Source organism: Oncorhynchus keta, chromosome 11, assembly GCF_023373465.1.
Source record: "Oncorhynchus keta strain PuntledgeMale-10-30-2019 chromosome 11, Oket_V2, whole genome shotgun sequence".
Classification (NCBI taxonomy): Eukaryota; Metazoa; Chordata; class Actinopteri; order Salmoniformes; family Salmonidae; genus Oncorhynchus; species Oncorhynchus keta.
In genome coordinates, this window is record NC_068431.1 from 22018664 (window position 1) to 22043033 (window position 24370).

Below are 24370 nucleotides of genomic sequence, written 5' to 3' on the forward strand. Positions count from 1 at the left end.
AAGGTGATTCACTCAATCCAACCCTGAGACAAGGTGTGGATCCAGTCCCTGAGGAGTATAGACTGGAAGCAGCCCCGTTAGGAAGGCCCATACCAGGTTCTGTTAAACCACCGCCTTTGCCATTAGAATAGCTGAGAGAGTCACTTGGGTCCACGTTACCCACTGCAAGAAGGTATATACACATATGAGCACGGCTGATCACACACAGAGTTAGGAGAAGAACCGAGTACCAACAGGGTCCGGGGGTTACCTCCTTAATCTCCTTAATAAAGATTTCAAGTTTATCACTGTGGGTGATCCTAGAAGTGTGAGTATGGGGTGGTACTTAGCAGACCGACTAAGGGCAGGAGAGGTTTGGCAGGTTTTCGGAAGAGTAGGGACTCTGAGCTGCATCATAGTCTTGGTAACCTTTCTGATACATCCAGATCCACCACCTTCCGGTACTAATTGTCATTGATAAGAAGTAAAAGATAAACTATATAATACACTGATGAGTGACTTACAGAATAAGGAGTCAAAGAAGATCAAGATGTAGGATTTAAGGTAAACATTAAATAATTCCCTAGGAAGCAAATAACTTTATAGGGATTGGGTTGGACAGATTGAAGTACTCGGCCAACCCACCTCGGTTCACTTTAACTCCGGATGAGTACCAGTGTTATAGATACAAGAATGGCACTGACAACTTAGATGATTTTAATGGCTGAAAGGTAATCGTTAATGTGACTGGTTTGGAAGTACAGGAGAAAATTCTTAACCTCACAGCACCTATAACTGATGTAGGGTGGGCTCGTACCAGCAAAGGACGCATACGACAGAAACTACCAAAGTTAGGAACTTGCGCCCCGGGGTTATTGGTCCAACCAGTTCGAGTTAGTCATCAGAGGCCAGTTATAGGAGGCTAAAGTAGGCACAGGAGGAGTTTTGACCAGGATTGGAGTAGCTTTGTCTAGATGGAGGCTATTGGCATCCTCAGGGAAGTTACAGATTAATACAGAGCTATGAATCAAGTAGGTGAAGACTTTACCACTAAATTCTTTTGGTAGTTGACAATAAATAAAAATGTGGATTGGATTAATTACATATATTATAATTAACAGAGATTCATGAATGATACTGGGGATGCAGTAAAGGGGTTCTCTGACCAATTATCTGCCAACTCCCTCATGATCTGGTAAAATAGACTGACTCTCGATATGTTATTGGTAGAAAAGGGCGGGGTATATAGAATGATTGGTGTTCATTGTTGTACGTTTATTTTTTAATAACACAGCTCCATACGGATCAGTGACCAGGCCCTGGCAGGTTTTACCACATTAGCTCATGAGTTAGCAGAGAACTCTGGGGTGGAAATTTCCCTGACAGGGTGGTTCGATAGCATGTTTGGGAAATGGAAATGTTTTGTAAGTACTGTATTATGAGCTGCTTTCACCTGTATGAGTGTGTTAGTGTTGTGTGGATGTTGTTTCATTACCCACTAACTACTAGTGGAGGCATTACCTATTAGTCAATACAGTTGGGTTAACTTGCTCTAGTGGAAGCTGCTGAGGGGAGGACGGCTCATAATAATGGCTGGAATGGAGTGTAATGGCTGGAATGGAGTGAATGGTATCAAACACATGGATGTGTTTGATACCATTCCATTCACTCCTTTCCGGACGTTATTATGATCCGTCCTCCCCTCAGCAGCTTCCACTGACTTACTCATATCAAACAACACATACCAGACTGTTTGTGGAAAGGTAAAAATAACAATTAGTGGGCTTATTTTAAGAATGATCGGACAGTAAAACTAAAAAAGATTGGTAGCTAGCTGGTGAGGCTTTAATTTATTTCTCAGTTAATTTTGTGATCAAGCTGAAGCTGGGTTTCAGAAGCCTTTTGGTAGGTGCTTACTGCTCATGCAGGCCGCACGAGGTAGCTAAACTTTTATTGTGTTATTTTATAAAATTTCAAAATAAAACACAACAAAAAAACATAGGACATCACTACACATACAGTATATTTTCTCTAAATAAACTAACATTAAAGTATATATTTTTGTGACAAAACAAGAACTAAATCACTACACATGAATTGGCAGTGACAACAGTTAGTACTTAATAAAATACATAGAATAAGATCAGGGGTTACAATTGTATAAACCTATGATTGAGTTGTGAGAATACATCGTTTTTTTTGTTATTGACTAAATCTAGAGATTTTTGTACATATTTGATTTCAAGTAAAAATATATTGCATTTGGGAACAGATTTTAAATATTTGTACTTAAAATATACCAGAGAGAATGAAGAATGACTAATTCAGTAGTTTTAATTGGAATAATAACATATTACATCTTTCATTGTAAATACATGAGTCTTATTAATTAAATAAAACATGTCATCACTGATCTCGCTCCAAAATAACTTCACAGAGTCACATTCATAAACAATTGTATAATATTTCCCCCTTCTTTTGTAGAGCATCCATGTGACGTCACACACTCAAGGCTTATGTCGAGACCCCCCCCCCCCACGGAAAGACATTTTGCTGTGAGGATGATAAGCATAATATTGCTCGCAAACTGCAGCATCCAGGCAGCACCACAAACAATTTGTTCTCGAGTTACAGTTTGTTGAGCATAGACTGTGTGTTTTGGTTTTACATAACATTCAATAATCAATTAATTGATTTCATTCTTGCACCATGCGATCAATTATCAGTTCTAAACATGTATTATTCTTCTATGTATTATTCTGCTGCCTGCTGGATGACCTATTTTCCGCATAATGGTCTCATAGACTAGACGTAACATAGTAAATGTAAATCTAGGACACTAAAATTATTATGATATGTTACATTTGGTATGGTTACATAAAATAGGTTACTTAATTTAGTGTTAATTACGTTTTTTACTTCAGTTTATTTTAGTAAATACTTTAACACTTTTTGTCTTAACTGCATTGGGCTTGTAAGTAAGCATTTCACTGTATTCAGCACATGTGACAAATACAATTTGATTTGATTTTTGATTTGATTTACTTAAACAAAACAAAAGTAGGGTGGGTGGTTGGTTGAGGTGGATGGGTAGCCTATAACGTGAACGTCTAGTAACCTAAAGGTTCCGTGTTCAAATCTACTCATGGACAATTTTAGCTAATTAGCAAATACTTACTATTTTAGCTAACCCTAAACCTAACCTTGACCCTTTAACCTAACTCCTAAACCAAACTTTAACCCTAACCCCTAGTGATAGCTAACCCCTAGCATTAGCCACCAGGCTTTACATACAGGATAAAAATAAATGCTCTATGACCACGTTGCAAAATGGTACTAGTTTGCTGATTTTAGTTATGAATTGAATGGTGTTTTTCCTCTGCAAAGGATAAATTGCACACTATGCACAATGACATTAGTGTTGTGTTGCCATGAACAAATATATATGTTTCCCATTTATAAAATAAATTGGTTCTGCATTCACATCTGATTTCAATAACCTGATTTGGCCTATGGAAACAAGAGAGAGACCCACTCACTTTGTCACACCACCAGGGGCTACTGTATGAGATGTCTTTAGTTTTATTTTGTATACATGGCACCTAAAATATTAATTGTGTATAAAAGTACAAACAAACAATAACAAATATAGATGAATAAACTGTGACCGTTAGGAAGTTGAAGGGATGATGGACAATCCAGTAGAAGCAGATAGGATGGCATTGAGAGCGATGGTATTGCTGGTATTTCTCAAAAGGGAATCTTCCATGATTAGAAACATTTTGTCTGAGAATAGAGCAGTAGGCTATGGAAGTGCGAAGTCTACTTTCCAAAAGTACTAATCTGTTCTGAAAAAAATTGACACATTAAAAGAGAATTAGCAGTGTTACTTTCCTTTGACTGCAGGGGGCCTAGTTGAGTACCATATAATGAGACATAAATTCCAGGGGAGATTACTGCATGACCCTTGCTATTAAGTATCATTGGGACGTCCAACTCTGACGTCACCCCCATTGACGTTTAAATTTAAAATGGTTAGGGAAGGATTAGGGTTTAGGGTATGAACCTCCCAAAGAACCCAGTTAGCACTAACCATTACTGCACATCCCTTGTCTGTGTCTTTGATGCAGACATTCTTAATAAAACACATTGTTAATGTGTTCAGTAGTAATTATGAACATGAAAACTTGTTATGGCTGGGGGCAGTATTGAGTAGCTTGGATGAATAAGGTGCCCAGAGTAAACTGTCTGCTACTCAGGCCCAGTTGCTAATATATGCATATTATTAGTATATTTGGATAGAGCATTTTCTGAAGTTTCTAAAACTGTTTGAATGATGTCTGTGAGTATAACAGAACTCATATGGCAGCCAAAAACCTGAGAAAAAAATCCAACCAGGAAGTGGGAAATCTGAGGTTTGTAGTTTTTCAACTCATTCCCTATCGAATACACAGTGTCTATGTGGTCATATTGCACTTCTTCAGACTTCCACTAGATGTCAAGAGTCTTTAGAACCTTGTTTGATGCTTCTACTGTGAAGTGGGGGTGAATGAGAGGGGAATGAGTCAGAGGTCTGGCAGAGAGGCATGAGCTGACCGTTCACGTGATAGTTAGCTTGAGTTCCATTGCAATTCTGCAGACAAAGGAATTCTTCGGTTGGAACATTATTGAAGATTTATCTTAAAAACATCCTAAAGATTGATTCTATACATCGTTTGACATGTTTCTACGGACTGTAACAGAACTTTTTGACTTGTCTGATCCTAGTGACCGCGCATCTTGAATTTGGATTACTGGGCTAAATGCATGAACAAAAAGGAGGTATTTGGACATAAATGATGGAGATTATCGAACAAAACAAACATTTATTGTGAAACTGGGATTCCTGGGAGTGCATTCTGATGAAGATCATCAAAGGTAAGTGAATATTTATCATGCTATTTCTGACTTCTGTTGACGACAAAACATGGCGGATATCTGTTTGGGTTGTTTTGGTCTCTGAGCACTGTACTCAGATTATTGCATGGTGTGCTTTTTCGGTAAAGCTTTTTTGAAATCTGACGGATGCCTCTGACGGACACGATATTGTGTCTCTAAGAAAAATGGAAATTTCCTCAAACCCAAAGGCAACCCCCAGGTTCTAAACAAACAAAACATTACCAGGCCTTTTCAATTTGGTAGAAACATGCCTCTATCTCACTCGCTCCCTTCAAGATTACAGCCCCCAGAAAACATTTACAAAGAGAGACAATGAAGCACTCCTTTTCCCAGAAAAAAATCCCCACACCCACTTGGTCAGCATTTCATTATATTCCACCAATTCAGAACCCCAAACGTTGACAACAAACAAAACCTAATAATAATGATAATTCCATTGTACTCCCTCCAATCATTAGTTTTACATTTCCTCAGTGGTTATATGTACTTAATTGAACATGCGCAACCCTTGGATACAATACTGTACTTAAAATCTATGAAATTCCCCTACTTAACATACTACTTGACTAGTTTGGTCCAAGCTTGATTTGCAACATTAAAACCCATTCAGTCTGTCTGCAAACAGTCTCTCAAAGTGCTTGATATGAATACCCTGCCATTAGACCCATACAAACAAACACACTTAATCAAACACTAACAACCGTATCTTCCCAGGCAAAACATATTAATAGTTGAACTACAATCAGAAACCCAAATCTTAGTCTATTGGTGCATAGGCTGGGATACAAACCTGAGTCTCCCACATGGTAGGCAAGAATTATACCGCTGGACCACCAACACTATTGAAATGACAGAGACTCCACACAAATAACACTATTTATAATTGCCTTTAGTCGTAAAATCAGGCACGTACTACTGAGACAATTCCCAGAAAACAGCCCTGATTTAAAGGTCCAAGCGTTTTCCCAGCGAGGATTCTCATTAATCTCGCTCTCATTATCTCTGCCTCTCTCTTTCTCTCCCGATTGTCGCGCCTGTCCTTCCCCTTATGTTCGTAATTTCGTAATTGAAACATTTTCTATTGTCTGATCCTGTCCATTTTTTCCTTCTCTCTTAGGTCCCTTCCCCTTATAGCCTCCTTTATGTTTGTCTACAATTACCCCGATAGTTATCAACCGGTCCTCTCTTTTTACAGTCTCTGTGATTATGGCCTACTTTATTGCAGTGTTTACACGGTGCCTCACAAGCTCTAGCAAAATGACCTGGTTTGTGACAGTTAAAGCATCTATCTCCCCTTTCTTTTGACTGTCTCTATCCACTTTTCTCGACTTTCTCCACCTCTATCCATTTTCTCAATAAGATTGCTAAATCCTGTTCTCCTTTCTGTGCCTCTCCCTCTCTTCCTCCCTCAGCTCCCTGAGGACCAGCATAAGGGGGAGGGGGTAATGGGACGGGCGGCACCTGATGCGGCTGCGTCCGTTTCATTACCACGACCTCGCCGTCTGGATTTCCCCTCCCCCCGGTCTGCCAGGGAGGGGTATAATTTGGGTTTAGGTGATGTCTCTATGGGAGACGTGGGAGTCCTCTCTGTCTGCTCCTGGCTACCTAATTCTTTCTCCTTAGTAGCTCCCTTTTTCTTGGCCCCCTCCACTCTTTTTCTAGCTTCAGCCAGCCAAATATGAGCGGTGTTGAGCCCTTCTGTCAGTTGCTTCTCTACCTTGTCCCCCATAAACCCTATTTATTTGTTTAATCATTGATTCCAATTTTTCTCTATTTAAACGTCCGTCAAATTCGTACTTTTTCCTCCATTTTGGGCATTAAATTTACCTCTCATCCCCGGTTAATCCCGGGACCTCCTTTGAGGATTTACTACCCATGTTTATTCAATTACTATTATTGTTATTATGCTTCTTCTCACAATCTATGTGTCTGTTCTTTTTACTGTTATTATCCTTAACCTGTGTTGATAAATACCACCCGTTAATCTTTCCTAGAATTTTAGAATAATTATTTGTATGAATCCTGATATATTATTTAGATCTCACATTTTATACAACCATAAGTTCTACTTATTCTTAGGTGTTCCTTGTGACTTTTGACTGATAAATATATCTATCTCACACGCAAATAATGGTCTTCTTATTCTATGTGTGTGCTTTTAAAACTCTGATTCAATCTCACAATTGATGTGTATGTCCCTACTCCCTATGTGTGTGCTCACACTCTATGCTCACAATCTATGTTTATCTCTTCACCTAACCTTCTTGAAACTTTATCTATAGAAGTGTCTTTCAATCGGACATTAGGTCTCACACGTATGCAACCTATAAGCTATTTTCCAGGGGTCGTAAAGCCCTAGTTAGCAGCCTATTTTTCTGTGGTTCCTTGTGACTTTGACTCATTAATATCTCGTATCTCACTCCGTTATATTAGGTTTCCCTTCTTCATTGGATAATCAGACCTAGATGTGCGCCTCCGGAAGATCTGACTCTCCATTTCTTCTATTTAAACATATTTAGACAGGCGACCTATATTAATGTAATCATGTCTCTGACCTTCTCTCTTATAATAATCTCTGACCTTCTCTCTTTTGACCCTATTATACGTTTTAGGTCTCACCATTAGCTATTTTAAATCGGCAGTGGCCACAGTTTCCCAGGGTCATTGCGGACCCTGCTCTCTTCCATTTGCATAGAATACTTGGTTCCCTTTAAAACATTTTTCTCCACACAAATTTTTAAAGACAGGTCACCAGATATAAACTCCTTCAGATATATGTTTACTCATCTCCTGGTAATTCCTGCATTTCCTTAAAATCCTTTACCTCATTTAGTGCAATCATACAGACATCATCCCCTATATGGCCGTGAATAAAGAGCACGTACCTTATTTTTTGCAGCTGAGGTTTCAATGTGGTTTAGATTTCGTCACCGTTTTCTGTCGCGTACCAGTTCGCCACCGGCCTGAAATGGAACCTCAATTTCCAGAGGTCAGGTCTTTAACATAAGGATCTCTGATCCGTCCGTGCACGGTTTTCGGTGCTCCCATGGGACGACAGAAAACAGGTATTGAAATCCAGATTCGAAGGACCAAGCTGTCACGAGAAATCTTCAATCCCAATGATAATAACTGACAATCAATAGCTCTGACCAATCCCCTAGATCTGTAAAACCATGGGTTTAATAATAATTAGTAAAAGACTTATGCAAAAAGACAGTACAGTTTATTCAGAGAACGTTCTAAAGTTCATTATACAAAGACATCCATTTTATAGCTGCACACATACTTCCACACAAACAGTAGGTATCCTACGCACATACTTCCACACAAACAGTAGGTGAGTTTTATTTCCATAGTTCTCACCACTGTGTATCACTGCCCAGCCGACAGTTCCATTCCCCTGAGATTAGGGAAACCTTGAGAAGTACTCCCTATGCTATCATAGGTTCCTCAGAGGCCTAGCCAGCTCGGTCCAAACACAGTTTAACTGTTCTCGTTTTTCTTTTCTTCTGCACACACATACACGTTCAAATCCTAAGCTACGCCTTGCTCAGACAGTCTGTTTTTTCCCACTATACAGATACATTGTTTAACCTAATTCTGACTAAAACTACAATAATTTTATGATTCTAATCAATTTCATACAGTTATAAGGTTTCAGAGTGGAATTATTTTATCATTATCTTTCAACTTATACATTATTTTATCAAGTGGCAAGAAAAAATATGTGAACCCTTTGGAATTACCTGGATATCTGTATGAATTGGTCATCAAATTTGATCTGATCTTCATCTAAATCACAACAATAGACAAGCACAGTCTGCTTAAACTAGAACACAAACAATTATATGTTTTCATGTCTTTATTTAACACACCGTGTAAACACTCACAGTGCAGGGTGGGAAAAGTATGTGAACCCTTGGATTTAATAACTGGTTAACCCTCCTTTCACAGCAATAACCTCGACCAAATGTTTTCGGTAGTTGCAGAACAGACCTGCACAATGGTCAGGAGGAATTTTGGACCATTCCTCTTCACAAGACTGTTTAATTTCAGCAATATTCTTGGGATGTCTGGTGTGAACCACTCTCTTGAGGTCTTGCCACAGCATCTCAATCAGGTTGAGGTCAGGACTCTGACTAGGCCACTCCAGAAAGCGTATTTTCTTCTGTTAAAGCCATTCTGTTGTTGATTTACCTCTGTGTTTTAGGTCGTTGTCCTGTTGCATCACTCAACTTCTGTTGAGCTTCAATTGGTGGACAGATAGCCTTATATTCTCCTGGAAAATGTCTTGATAAACTAGGGAATTCATTTTTCCCTCAACGATAGCAAGCTGTCCAGGCCCTGAGGTAGCAAAGCAGCCCCAAACAATGAGGCTCCCTCCACCATACTTTACAGTTGGGATGAAGTTTTGATGTCAGTGTGCTGTGCATTTTTTCTCCACACATAGTGATGTGTGCTCCTTCCAAATAACTCAACTTTAGTTTCAACTGTCCACAGAACATTTTGCAAGTAGCACTGAGGAACATTCAGGTGCTCTTTTGCGAACTTCAAACATGCAGCAATGTTTTTTTTTTTGGACAGCAGTGGCTTCATCCATTATGTCCTGTCATGAACATCATTCTTGTTTAGTGTTTTACGTAGCGTAGACTCGTCAACAGAGATGTTAGCATGTTCCAGAGATTTCTGTAAGTCTTTAGCGGATTCTTCTTAACCTCATTGAGCATTCTGCACTGTGCTCTTGCAGTCATCTTTGCAGGATGGCCACTCCTAGGGAGAGTAGCAACAGTGCTGAACTTTCTCCATTTGTAGGCAATTTGTCTGATGAACATCAAGACTTTTAGAGATACTTTTGTAACCCTTTCCAGCCTTATGCAAGTCAATAATTCTTCAACTTAGGTCTTCTGAGATCTCTTTTGTTAGAGGCATGGTTCACATCAAGCAATGCTTCTTGTGAATAGCAAACTTAAATCTTGTGAGTGTTTTATAGGGCAGGGCAGCTTCAACCAACATCTCCAATCTTGTCTCATTGATTGGCCTCCAAGTTAGCGTACTCCAATTCACGTTTGGAGGTCATTAGCCTAGGGGTTCACATACTTTTTTTTTTTCAACTGACTTGCTTGGTTAAATAAATACAAAAATGTGATCATGTATGATCAAAAGTATGATATGTTACATATGTTACATTGGTATGGTTACACAAAAAAAATCAAAGAGGGTGGTTGATCGAGATGTATGGGTGGCATGTAACTTGAACGTCTGGCAACCTAAAGGTTGAGCGTTGGAATCTCATCACTGACAGATTTAACTAATTAGCAACTACTTAATACTTTTTGGCAACTTTGTAACTACTTAGCATATTAACTAACCCTTCCCCTAAACCTAACCTTAATCCTTTAACCTAACTTCTAACTCCTATCCCTAACCCCTTGTGCTAGCTAACATTAGCCACCTCACCACCTAGCTAATGTTTGCCACACCAAATTGAAATGACACATTTTGAAAATTCATAACACATTGTACGTTTTGCAAATGAGTTAGAAATTATTGGAAGTTCGGCTTTTTTCTACTACAACTGTAACACGACTACAATCTATTGTTAATCGCTTGGGCGAGTTGCTGTGGGGGTTGCTGAGCTATTGACCGGGGTAGGGGTAGCCAGGTGGAAAGCATGGCCAGCCGTAGAAAAAAAGCTTATTGAAATTCTCAATTATAGTGGATTTATCAGTGGTGACAGTGTTTCCTATCTTCAGTGCAGTGGGCAGCTGGGAGGAGGTGTTATTATTCTCCATGGACTTTACAGTGTCCCAGAACGTTTTTGAGTTAGTGTTGCAGGAAGCAAATTTCTGCTTGAAAAAGCTAGCCTTGGCTTTTCTAACTGCCTGTGTATATTGGTTTCTAGCTTCCCTGAAAAGCTACATATCAAGGGGGCTGTTCGTTGCTAATGCAGAACGCCATAGGATGTTTTCGTGTTGGTTAAGGGCAGTCAGGTGTGGGGAGAACCAAGGGCTATAGCTGTTCCTGGTTCTAAATTTCATGAATGGGGCATGTTTATTTAAGATGGTTAGGAAGGCATTTAACAAAAAAAAATCAGGCATCCTCTACTGACGGGATGAGATCAATATCCTTCCAGGATATATATAGAATCACAAGAATCACAATGCATATAGAATCATGAGAATCACAATGCATATATAATCACAAGAATCACAATGCATATAGAATCATGAGAATCACTATATATAGAATCACAATGCATATAGAATCATGAGAATCACAACCATTTTGAAAAGAAGGTCGATGACATCCGATCCTCGTTTGCTAAGTCAAACGACACCGCTGGTTCTGCTCACACTGCCCTACCCTATGCTCTGACCTCTTTCTCCCCCTCTCTCCAGATGAAATCTCGCGTCTTGTGACGGCCGGCCGCCCAACAACCTGCCCGCTTGACCCTATCCCCTCCTCTCCAGACCATTTCCGGAGACCTTCTCCCTTACCTCACCTCGCTCATCAACTCATCCCTGACCGCTGGCTACGTCCCTCCCGTCTTCAAGAGAGCGAGAGTTGCACCCTTCTGAAAAACCTACACTCGATCCCTCCGATGTCAACAACTACAGACCAGTATCCCTTCTCTCTTTTCTCTCCAAAACTCTTGAGCGTGCCGTCCTTGGCCAGCTCTACCGCTATCTCTCTCAGAATGACCTTCTTGATCCAAATCAGTCAGGTTTCAAGACTAGTCATTCAACTGAGACTGCTCTTCTCTGTATCACGGAGGCGCTCCGCACTGCTAAAGCTAACTCTCTCTCCTCTGCTCTCATCCTTCTAGACCTATCGGCTGCCTTCGATACTGTGAACCATCAGATCCTCCTCTCCACCCTCTCCGAGTTGGGCATCTCCGGCGCGGCCCACGCTTGATTGCGTCCTACCTGACAGGTCGCTCCTACCAGGTGGCGTGGCGAGAATCTGTCTCCTCACCACGCGCTCTCACCACTGGTGTCCCCAGGGCTCTGTTCTAGGCCCCCTCTTATTCTCGCTATACACCAAGTCACTTGGCTCTGTCATAACCTCACATGGTCTCTCCTATCATTGCTATGCAGACGACACACAATTAATCTTCTCCTTTCCCCTTCTGATGACCAGGTGGCGAATCGCATCTCTGCATGTCTGGCAGACATATCAGTGTGGATGACGGATCACCACCTCAAGCTGAACCTCAGCAAGACGGAGCTCCTCTTCCTCCCGGGAAGGACTGCCCGTTCCATGATCTCGCCATCACGGTTGACAACTCCATTGTGTCCTCCTCCCAGAGCGCTAAGAACCTTGGCGTGATCCTGGACAACACCCTGACGTTCTCAACTAACATCAAGGCGGTGTCCCGTTCCTGTAGGTTCATGCTCTACAACATCCGCAGAGTACGACCCTGCCTCACACAGGAAGCGGCGCAGGTCCTAATCCAGGCACTTGTCATCTCCCGTCTTGATTACTGCAACTCGCTGTTGGCTGGGCTCCCTGCCTGTGCCATTAAACCCCTACAACTCATCCAGAACGCCGCAGCCCGTCTGGTGTTCAACCTTCCAAGTTCTCTCACGTCACCCCGCTCCTCCGCTCTCTCCACTGGCTTCCAGTTGAAGCTCGCATCCGCTACAAGACCATGGTGCTCGCCACGGAGCTGTGAGGGGAACGGCACCTCAGTACCTCCAGGCTCTGATCAGGCCCTACACCCAAACAAGGGCACTGCGTTCATCCACCTCTGGCCTGCTCGCCTCCCTACCACTGAGGAAGTACAGTTCCCGCTCAGCCCAGTCAAAACTGTTCGCTGCTCTGGCCCCCAATGGTGGAACAAACTCCTCACGACGCCAGGACAGCGGAGTCAATCACCACCTTCCGGAGACACCTGAAACCCCACCTCTTCAAGGAATACCTAGGATAGGGTAAGTAAGGGTAGGTAATCCTTCTCACCCCCCCCCAACAAGATTTAGATGCAAGTGGCTGTTCCACTGGTTGTCATAAGGTGTATGCACCATTTGTAATGCTAAATGACTTAAATGTAAATGTAAATGTATATAGAATCATGAGAATCACAATGCATATAGAATCATGAGAATCACACTGGATGTCATAAGGTGAATGCACCAATTTGTAAGTCGCTCTGGATAAGAGCGTCTGCTAAATGACTTAAATGTAAATGTAATTGTCAAATGAAATAGCACAGTAGTTAATCAATCTGGATAGGTTATTATTAAACAAGAAGGTGGTGCGGCGGTCCTTTGTGGGCAAATTTTGTCATCAAACTTTGTCATCAATGTCTGGCATTCTGGATTTATGGTGGAAACTCTGGAAACAAACACACAGCCACTCCATTGAATAGCAGGCTACTGGTTGCTTTGCAACACTTGCAGTTTTCCACTGATTCCTTCCAAACGACTCATTGTTGAATTTGCGATTTCCAACTTGTTGCGTAATCTTTATGTCCAACTAGCACCGTTACGTTTTATCTATAATTTCTCTTCATTATTTATCTTCATATGACAAGGATTAAAAAGGTTTTGGCAGTAGATTGTTGGCTTGATTCATGATGATGACGGCTAGCTAACACTTTGAAAGTAAGATGTTGTGACATGATCAGTCCAATCAAAGCTACTGTACATATAATGTGATTTGACGTCATTTAATCTGTGTGGCCACTGACCTTGAGCCTTCTTTGAAGGCCAGGACACAAAGGGCTGACATTTTGGATGTTTACCCTTTTGAAAATTGTATTATTATTATTTTATTTTTTATAATACATTTATTTTATTCATAATACATAAATCAACTTACATTGCTACATCAAACATGTCTAGCAAACCAAACACAGGTATTAACAATACTCAAACATACAAAAAATATAAATAAAAAGAAAATACAAAAAATAAACTATTTAAGTGCAATTATATTCACTCTGAAAATATCTTATTATAATGATTCATGAAGATGTTAATCTTGTTGTTATTCACTAGGGTTAGTGTTTTAATAAGATAATTAAATTCAATCAGAAAAAAATGTAATTTTGGTATATAATTTTGGAATTTTTGTTTGTGTATAAAGTATTTGGCAACAAGAATTTAAAAAATAACAATAATTTCAGTGGTTTTGTTATAATTGCAATAGTAACATATTATATATTTTATCTTAAAATTATAGGCAGTGTTCATAATGGTAAATAAGTACTTTGCAAGGTTTTCCCAAAATTCTGACACACATTTTCATTCAAAGAACAAGTGAGACAGATTCTCACCTTGTTTTTCATAGAAAATGCAGATATCATCAATAGCCACAAATTTGGAAATCATAGAATTACATGAATATATCTTATGCAAAATGTTGAAGTGCACTTCCTTAACTTTGTTTGGTATACAGTATTTGTAAGGTCTTAACCATGCATTTTTCCAGACAATGTCAGGAATAAGCATGTTCCAGAAAATCTTTCCTCTCGGTGTAAGTTGGTTTTGTGAATGAAGAATTCGTCTTATATATTTATTACAACAAGATTTCTCAAGTAAGCCCACGCCTTCCAATCTGAGTTCTGGATAAACTTTGTGATCATTCCCAAAATGAAGATGACTTTTCATAAGTGTAGTTAGACCACTGGGAACGGCTTTGATCACAGAAATAAACTCTCTGAAAGGTATTGGAAACTCTTTCAATGTTATAAATTGTTCATATGTGAGAATATTACCCTTGTTGTCGAAAATATCAAGAACAAAGTCAATATTCCTCTCATGCCAGCTGGGGTAGAACAATGACTTATTCCTTACAGTTATGTCTGAATTATTCCACAAAAGAGCTTTATGATGGGAAAAATTGTGCAGGAAACATATTTTCCAGGCCAGTAAAGCTTGTTAGTGAAACTACCCTTACTAAGGACATAAACTTGGCTATGACGTAGTGTCCCCGTGAGTGACAGAACACTGAGCCAATCACGGCGCAATGCTCCTATTTATTGCTGGCCCCACCACCACAGAAAGCCGTGAGCTAGGCTGAAACACCTGCATTTTGGAGCTGCCTTTCTCAAGAAAACTACAACTGGACCATGTGTGTAAACGGCTTTATTAACTCAATTATATATATTTTTAACAAACTGATATGTGTGCAAACTGATATGTGACACGTATTAATACAAAAGTAACATGCAAAACAGGCAACGCCCCCAAAAAAAAAAAATATATATATATATATATATATATATATATGTGATGAAGGTGATGAACTTGATGTTCCTTTCCAATAAATATCGAGGGTCTTATTCTGGTGACATAATCATCGATTATTGCCTGCCAATTGACCAACACAAATTATTATCGCTCCTATCCATAACAATCTCATAATGTAGATGCACTATTGTAAAGTGGCTGTTCCACTGGATGTCATAAGGTGTATGCACCAAGTTGTAAGTCGCTCTGGATAAGAGCGTCTGCTAAATGACTTAAATGTAAATGCAATAATGTAGTTAGCCTACCCGCACTGTAGCTGTGAGCTGTTGGCTAGAGCGCATGCGCCGAGATCAGAGTGGACATATTTGTGATATAACGCAACAGTTTTTTGCGACCGTGCACCACCAAACCATCAGTAGAGTTGAAAATGCGATGGAAACCTATATTTTTCATTTGGTACATCAACATTTAACGGTATAAGTTATTTGTATGTGCGCTATGACATCATGCACAGACTTTTCACAGCGAAACACATCTCTGTTGGGAAAATGCGCATACTGTTTTATGTTCATTTTAGAATATTCGCATGAAAATCGAGGGAAACCTAGCTACTGAACACAATAGTTTATATTATTTTCCAGTGTTTCACAGTTTTTCAGTGGGTGACAGTTTTTTCATAAGTAGACCTGAGCCATGGGTAGGCTATTTCAAAATGTTTTGGTTAAATAATACGAAATCAGGAATATGATCATGATAAATCGTTTCTCCAGATTTGTTAAAAACCCGTTGGCAATTTACAACCCTGTAAATCTCGCGAGATTGTTCGAGGAACTAAATTCAGGGAACATGGCGACGTCTAATTTGCTAAAGGTAACAGGCACCGCAATTCAATACTTTTGATTACATTTAATCAGTCTTTGTTGCATAGTCAATGATATATTACTGTAAATTGTTAAGCGCCCATGCCTGAAGATGGTCCTGCAATATAGGTAGGTGATATGAAGTCCTGTTTGTCTTGCAAGCATTGAAAGGACAGCTATTTACTCCTCCAAGTCACTGGCGTTAATAACGTTAGCCTGGTGCTAGCTAGCTGTGCCAGTTAGTGGCTAGTACACATACGTTCGCTAACTGGTTCACCAGCCAACTAACTGGCTAAGAAAGCATGATCATTTAACTTGGCATGACTGTCGTTCACTGAGTTGCTAGCTAACCTCACCAACGATCGATTGCCTTTTTCATGAAACACTAAGTTAGCTTGCTAACAGTAGTTAGGCAGCCGGTATAACAATAACGTTAGATGGCTGGTTAGAAGATGCCCCAGTATCTGTTTTTAATATTATTATTTTATTTTTTATTTCACCTTTATTTAACCAGGTAGGCTAGTTGAGAACAAGTTCTCATTTGCAACTGCGACCTGGCCAAGATAAAGCATAGCAGTGTGAGCAGACAACACAGAGTTACACATGGAGTAAACAATTAACAAGTCAATAACACAATAGGAAGAAGAAAAAAAAAGTGGAGTCTATATACATTGTGTGCAAAAGGCATGAGGTAGGCGAATAATTACAATTTTGCAGATTAACACTGGAGTGATAAATGATCAGATGGTCATGTACAGGTAGAGATATTGGTGTGCAAAAGAGCAGAAAAGTAAATAAATAAAAACAATATGGGGATGAGGTAGGTAAAAATGGATGGGCTATTTGCCGATAGACTATGTACAGCTGCAGCGATCGGTTAGCTGCTCAGATAGCAGATGTTTGAAGTTGGTGAGGGAGATAAAAGTCTCCAACTTCAGCGATCTTTGCAATTCGTTCCAGTCACAGGCAGCAGAGAACTGGAACGAAAGGCGGCCAAATGAGGTGTTGGCTTTAGGGGTGATCAGTGAGATACACCTGCTGGAGCGCGTGCTACGGATAGGTGTTGCCATCGTGACCAGTGAACTGAGATAAGGCGGAGCTTTACCTAGCATGGACTTGTAGATGACCTGGAGCCAGTGGGTCTGGCGACGAATATGTAGCGAGGGCCAGCCGACTAGAGCGTACAAGTCGCAGTGGTGGGTGGTATAAGGTGCTTTAGTGACAAAACGGATGTCACAGTGATAAACTGCATCCAGTTTGCTGAGTAGAGTGTTGGAAGCAATTTTGTAGATGACATCGCCGAAGTTGAGGATCGGTAGGATAGTCAGTTTTACTAGGGTAAGTTTGGCGGCGTGAGTGAAGGAGGCTTTGTTGCGGAATAGAAAGCCGACTCTTGATTTGATTTTCGATTGGAGATGTTTGATATGAGTCTGGAAGGAGAGTTTACAGTCTAGCCAGACACCAAGGTACTTATAGATGTCCACATATTCAAGGTTGGAACGATCCAGGGTGGTGATGCTGGTCAGGCGTGCTGGTCAGGCGTGTGGGTGCAGGCAGCGAACGGTTGAAAAGCATGCATTTGGTTTTACTAGCGTTTAAGAGCAGTTGGAGGCCACGGAAGGAGTGTTGTATGGCATTGAAGCTCGTTTGGAAGTTAGATAGCACAGTTTCCAAGGACGGGCCGGAAGTATATAGAATGGTGTCGTCTCCGTAGAGGTGGATCAGGGAATCGCCCACAGCAAGAGCAACATCATTGATATATACAGAAAAAAAGAGTCGGCCCGGGGATTGAACCCTGTGGCACCCCCATAGAGACTTCCAGAGGACCGGACAGCATGCCCTCCGATTTGACACACTGAACTCTGTCTGCAAAGTAATTGGTGAACCAGGCAAGGCAGTCATCTGAAAAACCGAGGCTACTGAGTCTGCCGATAAGAATATGGTGATTGACCGAGTCGAAAGCCTTGGCAAGGTCGATGAAGACGGCTGCACAGTACTGTCTTTTATCGATGGCGGTTATGATATCGTTTAGTACCTTGAGCGTGGCTGAGGTGCACCCGTGACCGGCTTGGAAACCAGATTGCACAGCGGAGAAGGTACGGTGGGATTCGAGATGGTCAGTGACCTGTTTGTTGTACCTGTTTGTTGTACCTGTACTTTATGCCGCGTTCAAGACAACTGGAAACTCGGAAAAAAACAACTCCAACGGTTGCTTGAAATCAATTGGAACAATCCTATAGCTAGTCATGTCTGTATACTAACTGCATTGTTATTGTATCACTACACGTAAACACTCCCTCACAGGTAAGCTGGCTGGCTGTAGACAAAAACAGATGTTACAGGATTGAAGCACCTGGGTTGTTGTTATGGATAGAAACTATCCAGCACAAGCAAGCCTGTTTTCTACTAATGGGCCTCAATCAGCCTGTCCTATGATATTGGAGAAATTAACCACCACCAGGCTTGTTTACTGCTGTTGTGTTCCTGCTAATGTTCAAATGGGCCCACTGCCTAGTTCCTAAACATTCAGCAACCACTGGGATGAATATCAATTGTATATCCATGATTTCCTGTATCCTCCCTTCTCATCTCCTTTTCAGAAGAGCTGAGCTTCCTCCCCTCTGCTAAAATGTGTTTTGAGAAGGCGGCAAGGAGAGAGGATGCGAGGAATCAAGTAAATAAAATTGCGGTTCATCCCTTATGTTGTCATAACTGCTATAGCATCTCTGCATGTCTGGCAGACATATCAGTGTGGATGACGGATCACCACCTCAAGCTGAACCTCGGCAAGACGGAGCTGCTCTTCCTCCCGGGGAAGGACTGCCCGTTCCATGATCTCGCAATCACGGTTGACAACTCCATTGTGTCCTCCTCCCAGAGCGCTAAGAACCTTTGCGTGATCCTGGACAACACCCTGTCGTTCTCAACTAACATCAAGGCGGTGGCCCGTTCCTGTAGGTTCATGCTCTACAACATCCGCAGAGTACGACCCTGCCTCACACAGGAAGCGGCGCAGGTCCTAATCCAGGCACTTGTCATCTCCCGTCTGGATTACTGCAACTCGCTGTTGGCTGGGCTCCCTGCCTGTGCCATTAAACCCCTACAACTCATCCAGAACGCAGCAGCCCGTCTGGTGTTCAACCTTCCCCAAGTTCTCTCACGTCACCCCGCTCCTCCGCTCTCTCCACTGGCTTCCAGTTGAAGCTCGCATCCGCTACAAGACCATGGTGCTTGCCTACGGAGCTGTGAGGGGAACGGCACCTCAGTACCTCCAGGCTCTGATCAGGCCCTACACCCAAACAAGGGCACTGCGTTCATCCACCTCTGGCCTGCTCGCCTCCCTACCACTGAGGAAGTACAGTTCCCGCTCAGCCCAGTCAAAACTGTTTGCTGCTCTGGCCCCCAATGGTGGAACAAACTCCCTCACGACGCCAGGACAGCGGAGTCAATCACCACCTTCCGGAGACACCTGAAACCCCACCTCTTTAAGGAATACCTAGGATAGGATAAAGTAATCCTTCTCACCCCCCCTAAAAGATTTAGATGCACTATTGTAAAGTGGCTGTTCCACTGGATGTCATAAGGTGAATGCACCAATTTGTAAGTCGCTCTGGATAAGAGCGTCTGCTAAATGACTTAAATGTAATGTAAATGTATAGCCAGAAGTGACACTTTTACCCTTCTCATTCTCACCAAGAACAAAGGCTCCCTCCAGTTCGAGGACAAGTGGGACTTGATGCGTCCCATCGTCCTCAAGCTGCTCCGCCAAGAGTCAGTCACCAAACAGCAGTGGTTCGACCTCTTCTCGTGAGTATGGCCACTCGTCCATGTGCTCTGTCATACTGAGGTTGTATTCATTAGTGTGCACACATTGAAAACCAGTGTTTCTTATTAGACAAGTCAAGGCATTCCCTCCCTGTTTTGGCCTATTCCGTTTGGTTCTTAGTGAATATGTTTTATTTATTTAACCTTTTATTTCATTAGGTAAGTCGGTTAAGAACAAATTCTAAGTTACAATGGCAGCCTAACCCGGACGATGCTGGACCAATTGTGCGCCGCCCTATGGGACTCCCAATCACGGCCGGTTGTGATACAGTCTGGACTTGATACCTTGAAAAGGCTGTCATTCTGTTTAACAGGCATTTCACATTAACGCCTGTCTGAGCTGTTAAAGACCAACAAATGGATTAATTGATTGATCTCCTCCAATGCCCGCATCTGATCTCTTGGTTTCCATAGAGATGTCCATGCAGTATGCCTATGGGATGACAAGGGGCCGGCCAAGATTCACCAGGCACTGAAAGAGGACATCCTAGACTTCATCAAGCAAGCACAAGCAGTATGTATCAAATCACATTTTATTTGTCACATGCGCCGAATACAACAAAGGGGGGGTTCAATGTAAATAGTCCGGTGGCCATTTGATTATTTGTTCAGCAGTCTTATGGCTTAGGGTAGAAGCTGTTAAGTAGCCTTTTGGACCTAGACTTGGCATTCCAGTACAGCTTGCCGTGCGGTACCAGAGAGAACAGTCTATGACAGTCTGTGACTTGTCTTTGAAAAAATGTTGGGCTTTCCTCTGACACCGCCTAGTATAGAGGTCCTGGATTGCGGGAAGCTTGGCCCCGGTGATGTACTGGGCCGTACACACTACCCTCTGTAGCACCTTACGGTCGGATGCCGAGCAGTTGCCATACCAGGAGATGATGCAACCGGTCAGGATGCTCTCAAGGGTGCTGTAGTAAAACTTTTTAGGGATCTGGGGACCCCTGCCAAACTTGAAACTCTCGACCCGCTCCACTGCCTGTCGATGTTAATGGGGCCCTGTTCAGCCCCCCCTTTCCTGTAATCCACGATCAGCTCCTTTGTCTTGCTCACATTGAGGTAGAGATTGTTGTCCTAGCACTACACTGCTAGGTCTCTGACCTCTCTGACAGGTCTCTGACCCAGCCTATAGGGACCTCCTCCCTATAGACTGTCTCATCGTTGTTGGTGATCAGGCCTACCACTGATGTTGGTCAGATGTGTTGTCAGCAAACTTAATGATGGTGTTGGAGTCGTGTTTGGCCATGCAGTTGTGGGTGAACAGGGAGTACAGGACGGGACTAAGCATGCACCCCTAAGGGGCCCCACTGTTGAGGATCAGTCCAGGATCCAGTTGCAAAAGATGTTTAGTCCCAGGGTCCTCAGCTTAGTGATGAGCTTTGTGGGCACTATGGTGTTGAACGCTTAGCCGTAGTCAATGAACAGCATTCTCACATAGGTGTTCCTTTTGTCCAGGTGGGAAAGGACAGTGTGGAGTGCGATGGAGATTGCGTCATCTGTGGATCTGTTGGGGCGGTATGCGAATTGGAGTGGGTCCAAATGCTACGTGGCGGTACTCACCGTCGCTTTCTTGGGCACAGGGACTATGGTGGTCTGCTTGAAACATGTAGGTATTACATACTCGGTCAGGGAGAGTTTTTGATCGCACAGTCGTCCTTGAACAGTTGGTGCTCTCTTGCATGCTTCAGTGTTGCTTGCCTCGAAGCGAGAATAAAATGCTTTTAGCTCGTCTGTTAGGCTGGTGTCACAGGGCAGATCACGGCTGGTTTTCCCTTTGTAGTCTGTAATAGTTTGCAAGCCCTACCACATCCAACTAGTGTCAGAGCCGGTGCAGTAGGATTCAATCTTAGTCCTGTATTGACGCTTTGTCTGCTAAGGCCTGCTAAGGCCTGTTGACATTGAAATGACTGCCATTTATTCCCTCACTGAGTACTACTAAAGGCATCCGCACGCTTCCTAGCCGAAACAGTTCTGTAGAGTTCGTACATATATTATGACAACATTTTGTGAAATATTTGTTAGTTTTGGACTTCGTTTAGTTTTTTTGGGGGGGCTGTTCGGGGGCACATTTTTCCTGGAGGCAAGCCAAAGTTCGGAGCCAAAGGCATCCTTTGTCGGTTATTGGTCAACAGTAGGGATGCTTCAATAAAGTCTTTGTCATCAAACAAGAGATGACTCATTTTCAAGCACATTTTTTAATTGAAAAATACTATACCAAACATCATAGTTAGATGTACATTTTGCGTGACTGAGATATCCTCTGCAAAAACATCAAAGTGAATGACCGATTTATTAAGTTATCTTAGATTCATTCTATTTTGAGGAAGTGTATACTGGCAACGATGTCTCAAAATGGACAAACAGTACTATTGTGTTTTTTTTCTTGTTTTTCAAGCAAATGTCTTTTAAGGGAGTATGCGAGCACACTTGTTTGGTTTGCCGAGCCAACTTCGGCTAGCCGCCAGACGAAATGAGGCATGCTGACACCTTAACGATAGCTTTGAAGCAAGCTATCTGTGCCAGTCGGCTACTGCGTAACTAAGCACTCTACTAGCCTATCCCTGAGAACCTATATTTTCAACATCGTAATGTCTATAACACTGCACTCAGTTGTTCTCTCCCCCTGCAACATGTTGAGTAACCAAGCAGACCGTCTATTACCCTCAGTTTTTCCAATGCCATAAAGTCCATAAGTGCCCTGCTCTCTCCCCCACAGCGGGTGTTGAGCCACCAGGATGACACGGCGCTGCTGAATGCCTACATCGTTGAGTGGAGGAAGTTCTTCACTCAGTGTGACATCCTGCCCAAACCCTTCTGCCAGCTGGAGATTACGCTCATGGGCAAACAGGGCTGCAACAAGAAGTCTAACGTAGAGGACAGCATCGTACGGAAGGTGAGGAGGGGGGGCAGCAGCAGTATTTGGTTGTATTTACATTGATATAAGAGAATTTCTGGTTGACATGAGGAAATTATACTGCCTGTAAATTCAGTCTGTCCCTGCTCATGTATCCATGCATCTCATTTCACTGTCCCTTCTGCTACCTTGCGGCTGTGGGCTGGTAACGGTCCTAGAAGGTAGCATCCGGAGGGTTGACGGTTCAAGTCCTGAGATTGAGAAGGAGTCAGCTAGCTACCGGAGGGTTGTTGTGATATCCATGCCATCTCCTGTCATTGTGCCCTTGAGCAAGGCACTAGATAAAACAAAAATATAAATGCAACATGTAAAGTGTTGGTCCCATGTTTCATGAGCTGAAATAAAATATACCAGATATTTTCTATACACAAAAGCATATTTCTCTCAAATGTTGGGCACAAATTGGTTTTACATCCCTATTACTGAGCATTTCTCCTTTGCCAAGATATTCCATCCACCTGACAGGTGTGGCATATCAAGAAGCTGATTGAGTTGTGATGGGAGGAGCAAAATGGAGTTGTGATCAGATTTGCCGACGGGAAGGCAGGGGAGGGCCTTGTAGACATTTAGAAAAGTTGGATAGCAGTGGTCCAATGTTTTACCAGCGCGAGTACTACAGACAATGTGTTGGTAGAACTTTGTCAATGTTTTCCTCAAATAACAAAGCAAATTTGAGGAAACGCTACCGAAGTTCTAACACCACATTGACTGTAGTACTCACGCTGGAAAAACATTGAATCACTGCTATTCAACTTTTCGAAATGCCAAGGTTGTTTTGATCATGCGACTGGGATACGTTCTGGGTAGCCTCTGAGAATAACATCAAATACACTGAGTTCATCAGGAAGTGTTTAGGAGATGTTGTACCCACTGTGACTATTAAAACTTACCCAAACCATAAACCGTGGATAGATGGCAGCATTCGCACAAAACTGAGTGCGAGTCACCACATTTAACCATGAAAAAGTGTCTGGAAATATGGCCGAATACAAACAGTGTAGTTATTCCCTTCATAAGGCAATCAAACAGGCAAAACGTCAGTACAGAGACAAAGTGGAGTTACTATTCAATGGCACAGACACGAGACGATGTGGCAGGGTAGCCTAGTGGTTAGAGCGTTGGACTAGTAACCGGAAGGTTGCGTGTTCAAACCCCTGAGCTGACAAGGTACAAATCTGTCGTTCTGCCCCTGAACAGGCAGTTAACCCACTGTTCCCAGGCCGTCATTGAAAATAAGAATATGTTCTTAACTGACTTGCCTGGTGAAATAAAGGTAGAAAAAAAAAACCAATCATGGATTACAAAGGGAAAACCAGTCACATCTTGCTTCCGGACAAGCTAAACACCTTCTTCGCCTGCTTTGAGGATAACACGGTGCCACCGATGCTCCTTCTCTGTGGCTGACGTGAGTAAGACATTTAAGTGTGTTAACCCTCACAAGGCTCCCGGCCCAGACGGCATCCCTAGCCGCATCCTCAGAGCATGCACAGACCAGCTGGCTGGAGTGTTTACAGACATATTCAACTCTCCCTATCCCCGTCTGCTGTCCCCACTTGCTTCAAATGTAACTAAGAAAACAAAAGTAATTTAGTTCAGTTACCATCACCCCATAGCACTCACTTCTTTCATCATGAAGTGCTTTAAGGGGCTAGTTAAGGATC

General features: G+C 42.2%; 1 protein-coding gene across 9 annotated transcripts in view; it reads left to right on the top strand.

Annotated features, from left to right (window-relative positions):
- The first annotated feature begins 15823 nt into the window (after positions 1-15823).
- The window catches only part of LOC118389915 (cullin-5-like), a 28945-nt gene continuing 20398 nt past the window's right edge, over positions 15824-24370 (top strand). For 5 of the 9 annotated variants that reach the window (XM_035779890.2, XM_035779891.2, XM_052529697.1 and 2 more), the window contains exons 1-4: positions 15825-15980; positions 19668-19777; positions 20210-20309; positions 22512-22688. In XM_035779890.2, the coding sequence (XP_035635783.1) occupies positions 15855-15980; positions 19668-19777; positions 20210-20309; positions 22512-22688 (513 nt within the window). In that variant the 5' untranslated portion in view covers positions 15825-15854. The other 4 variants (XM_052529702.1, XM_035779894.2, XM_052529701.1 and 1 more) reach the window with 4 other exon arrangements.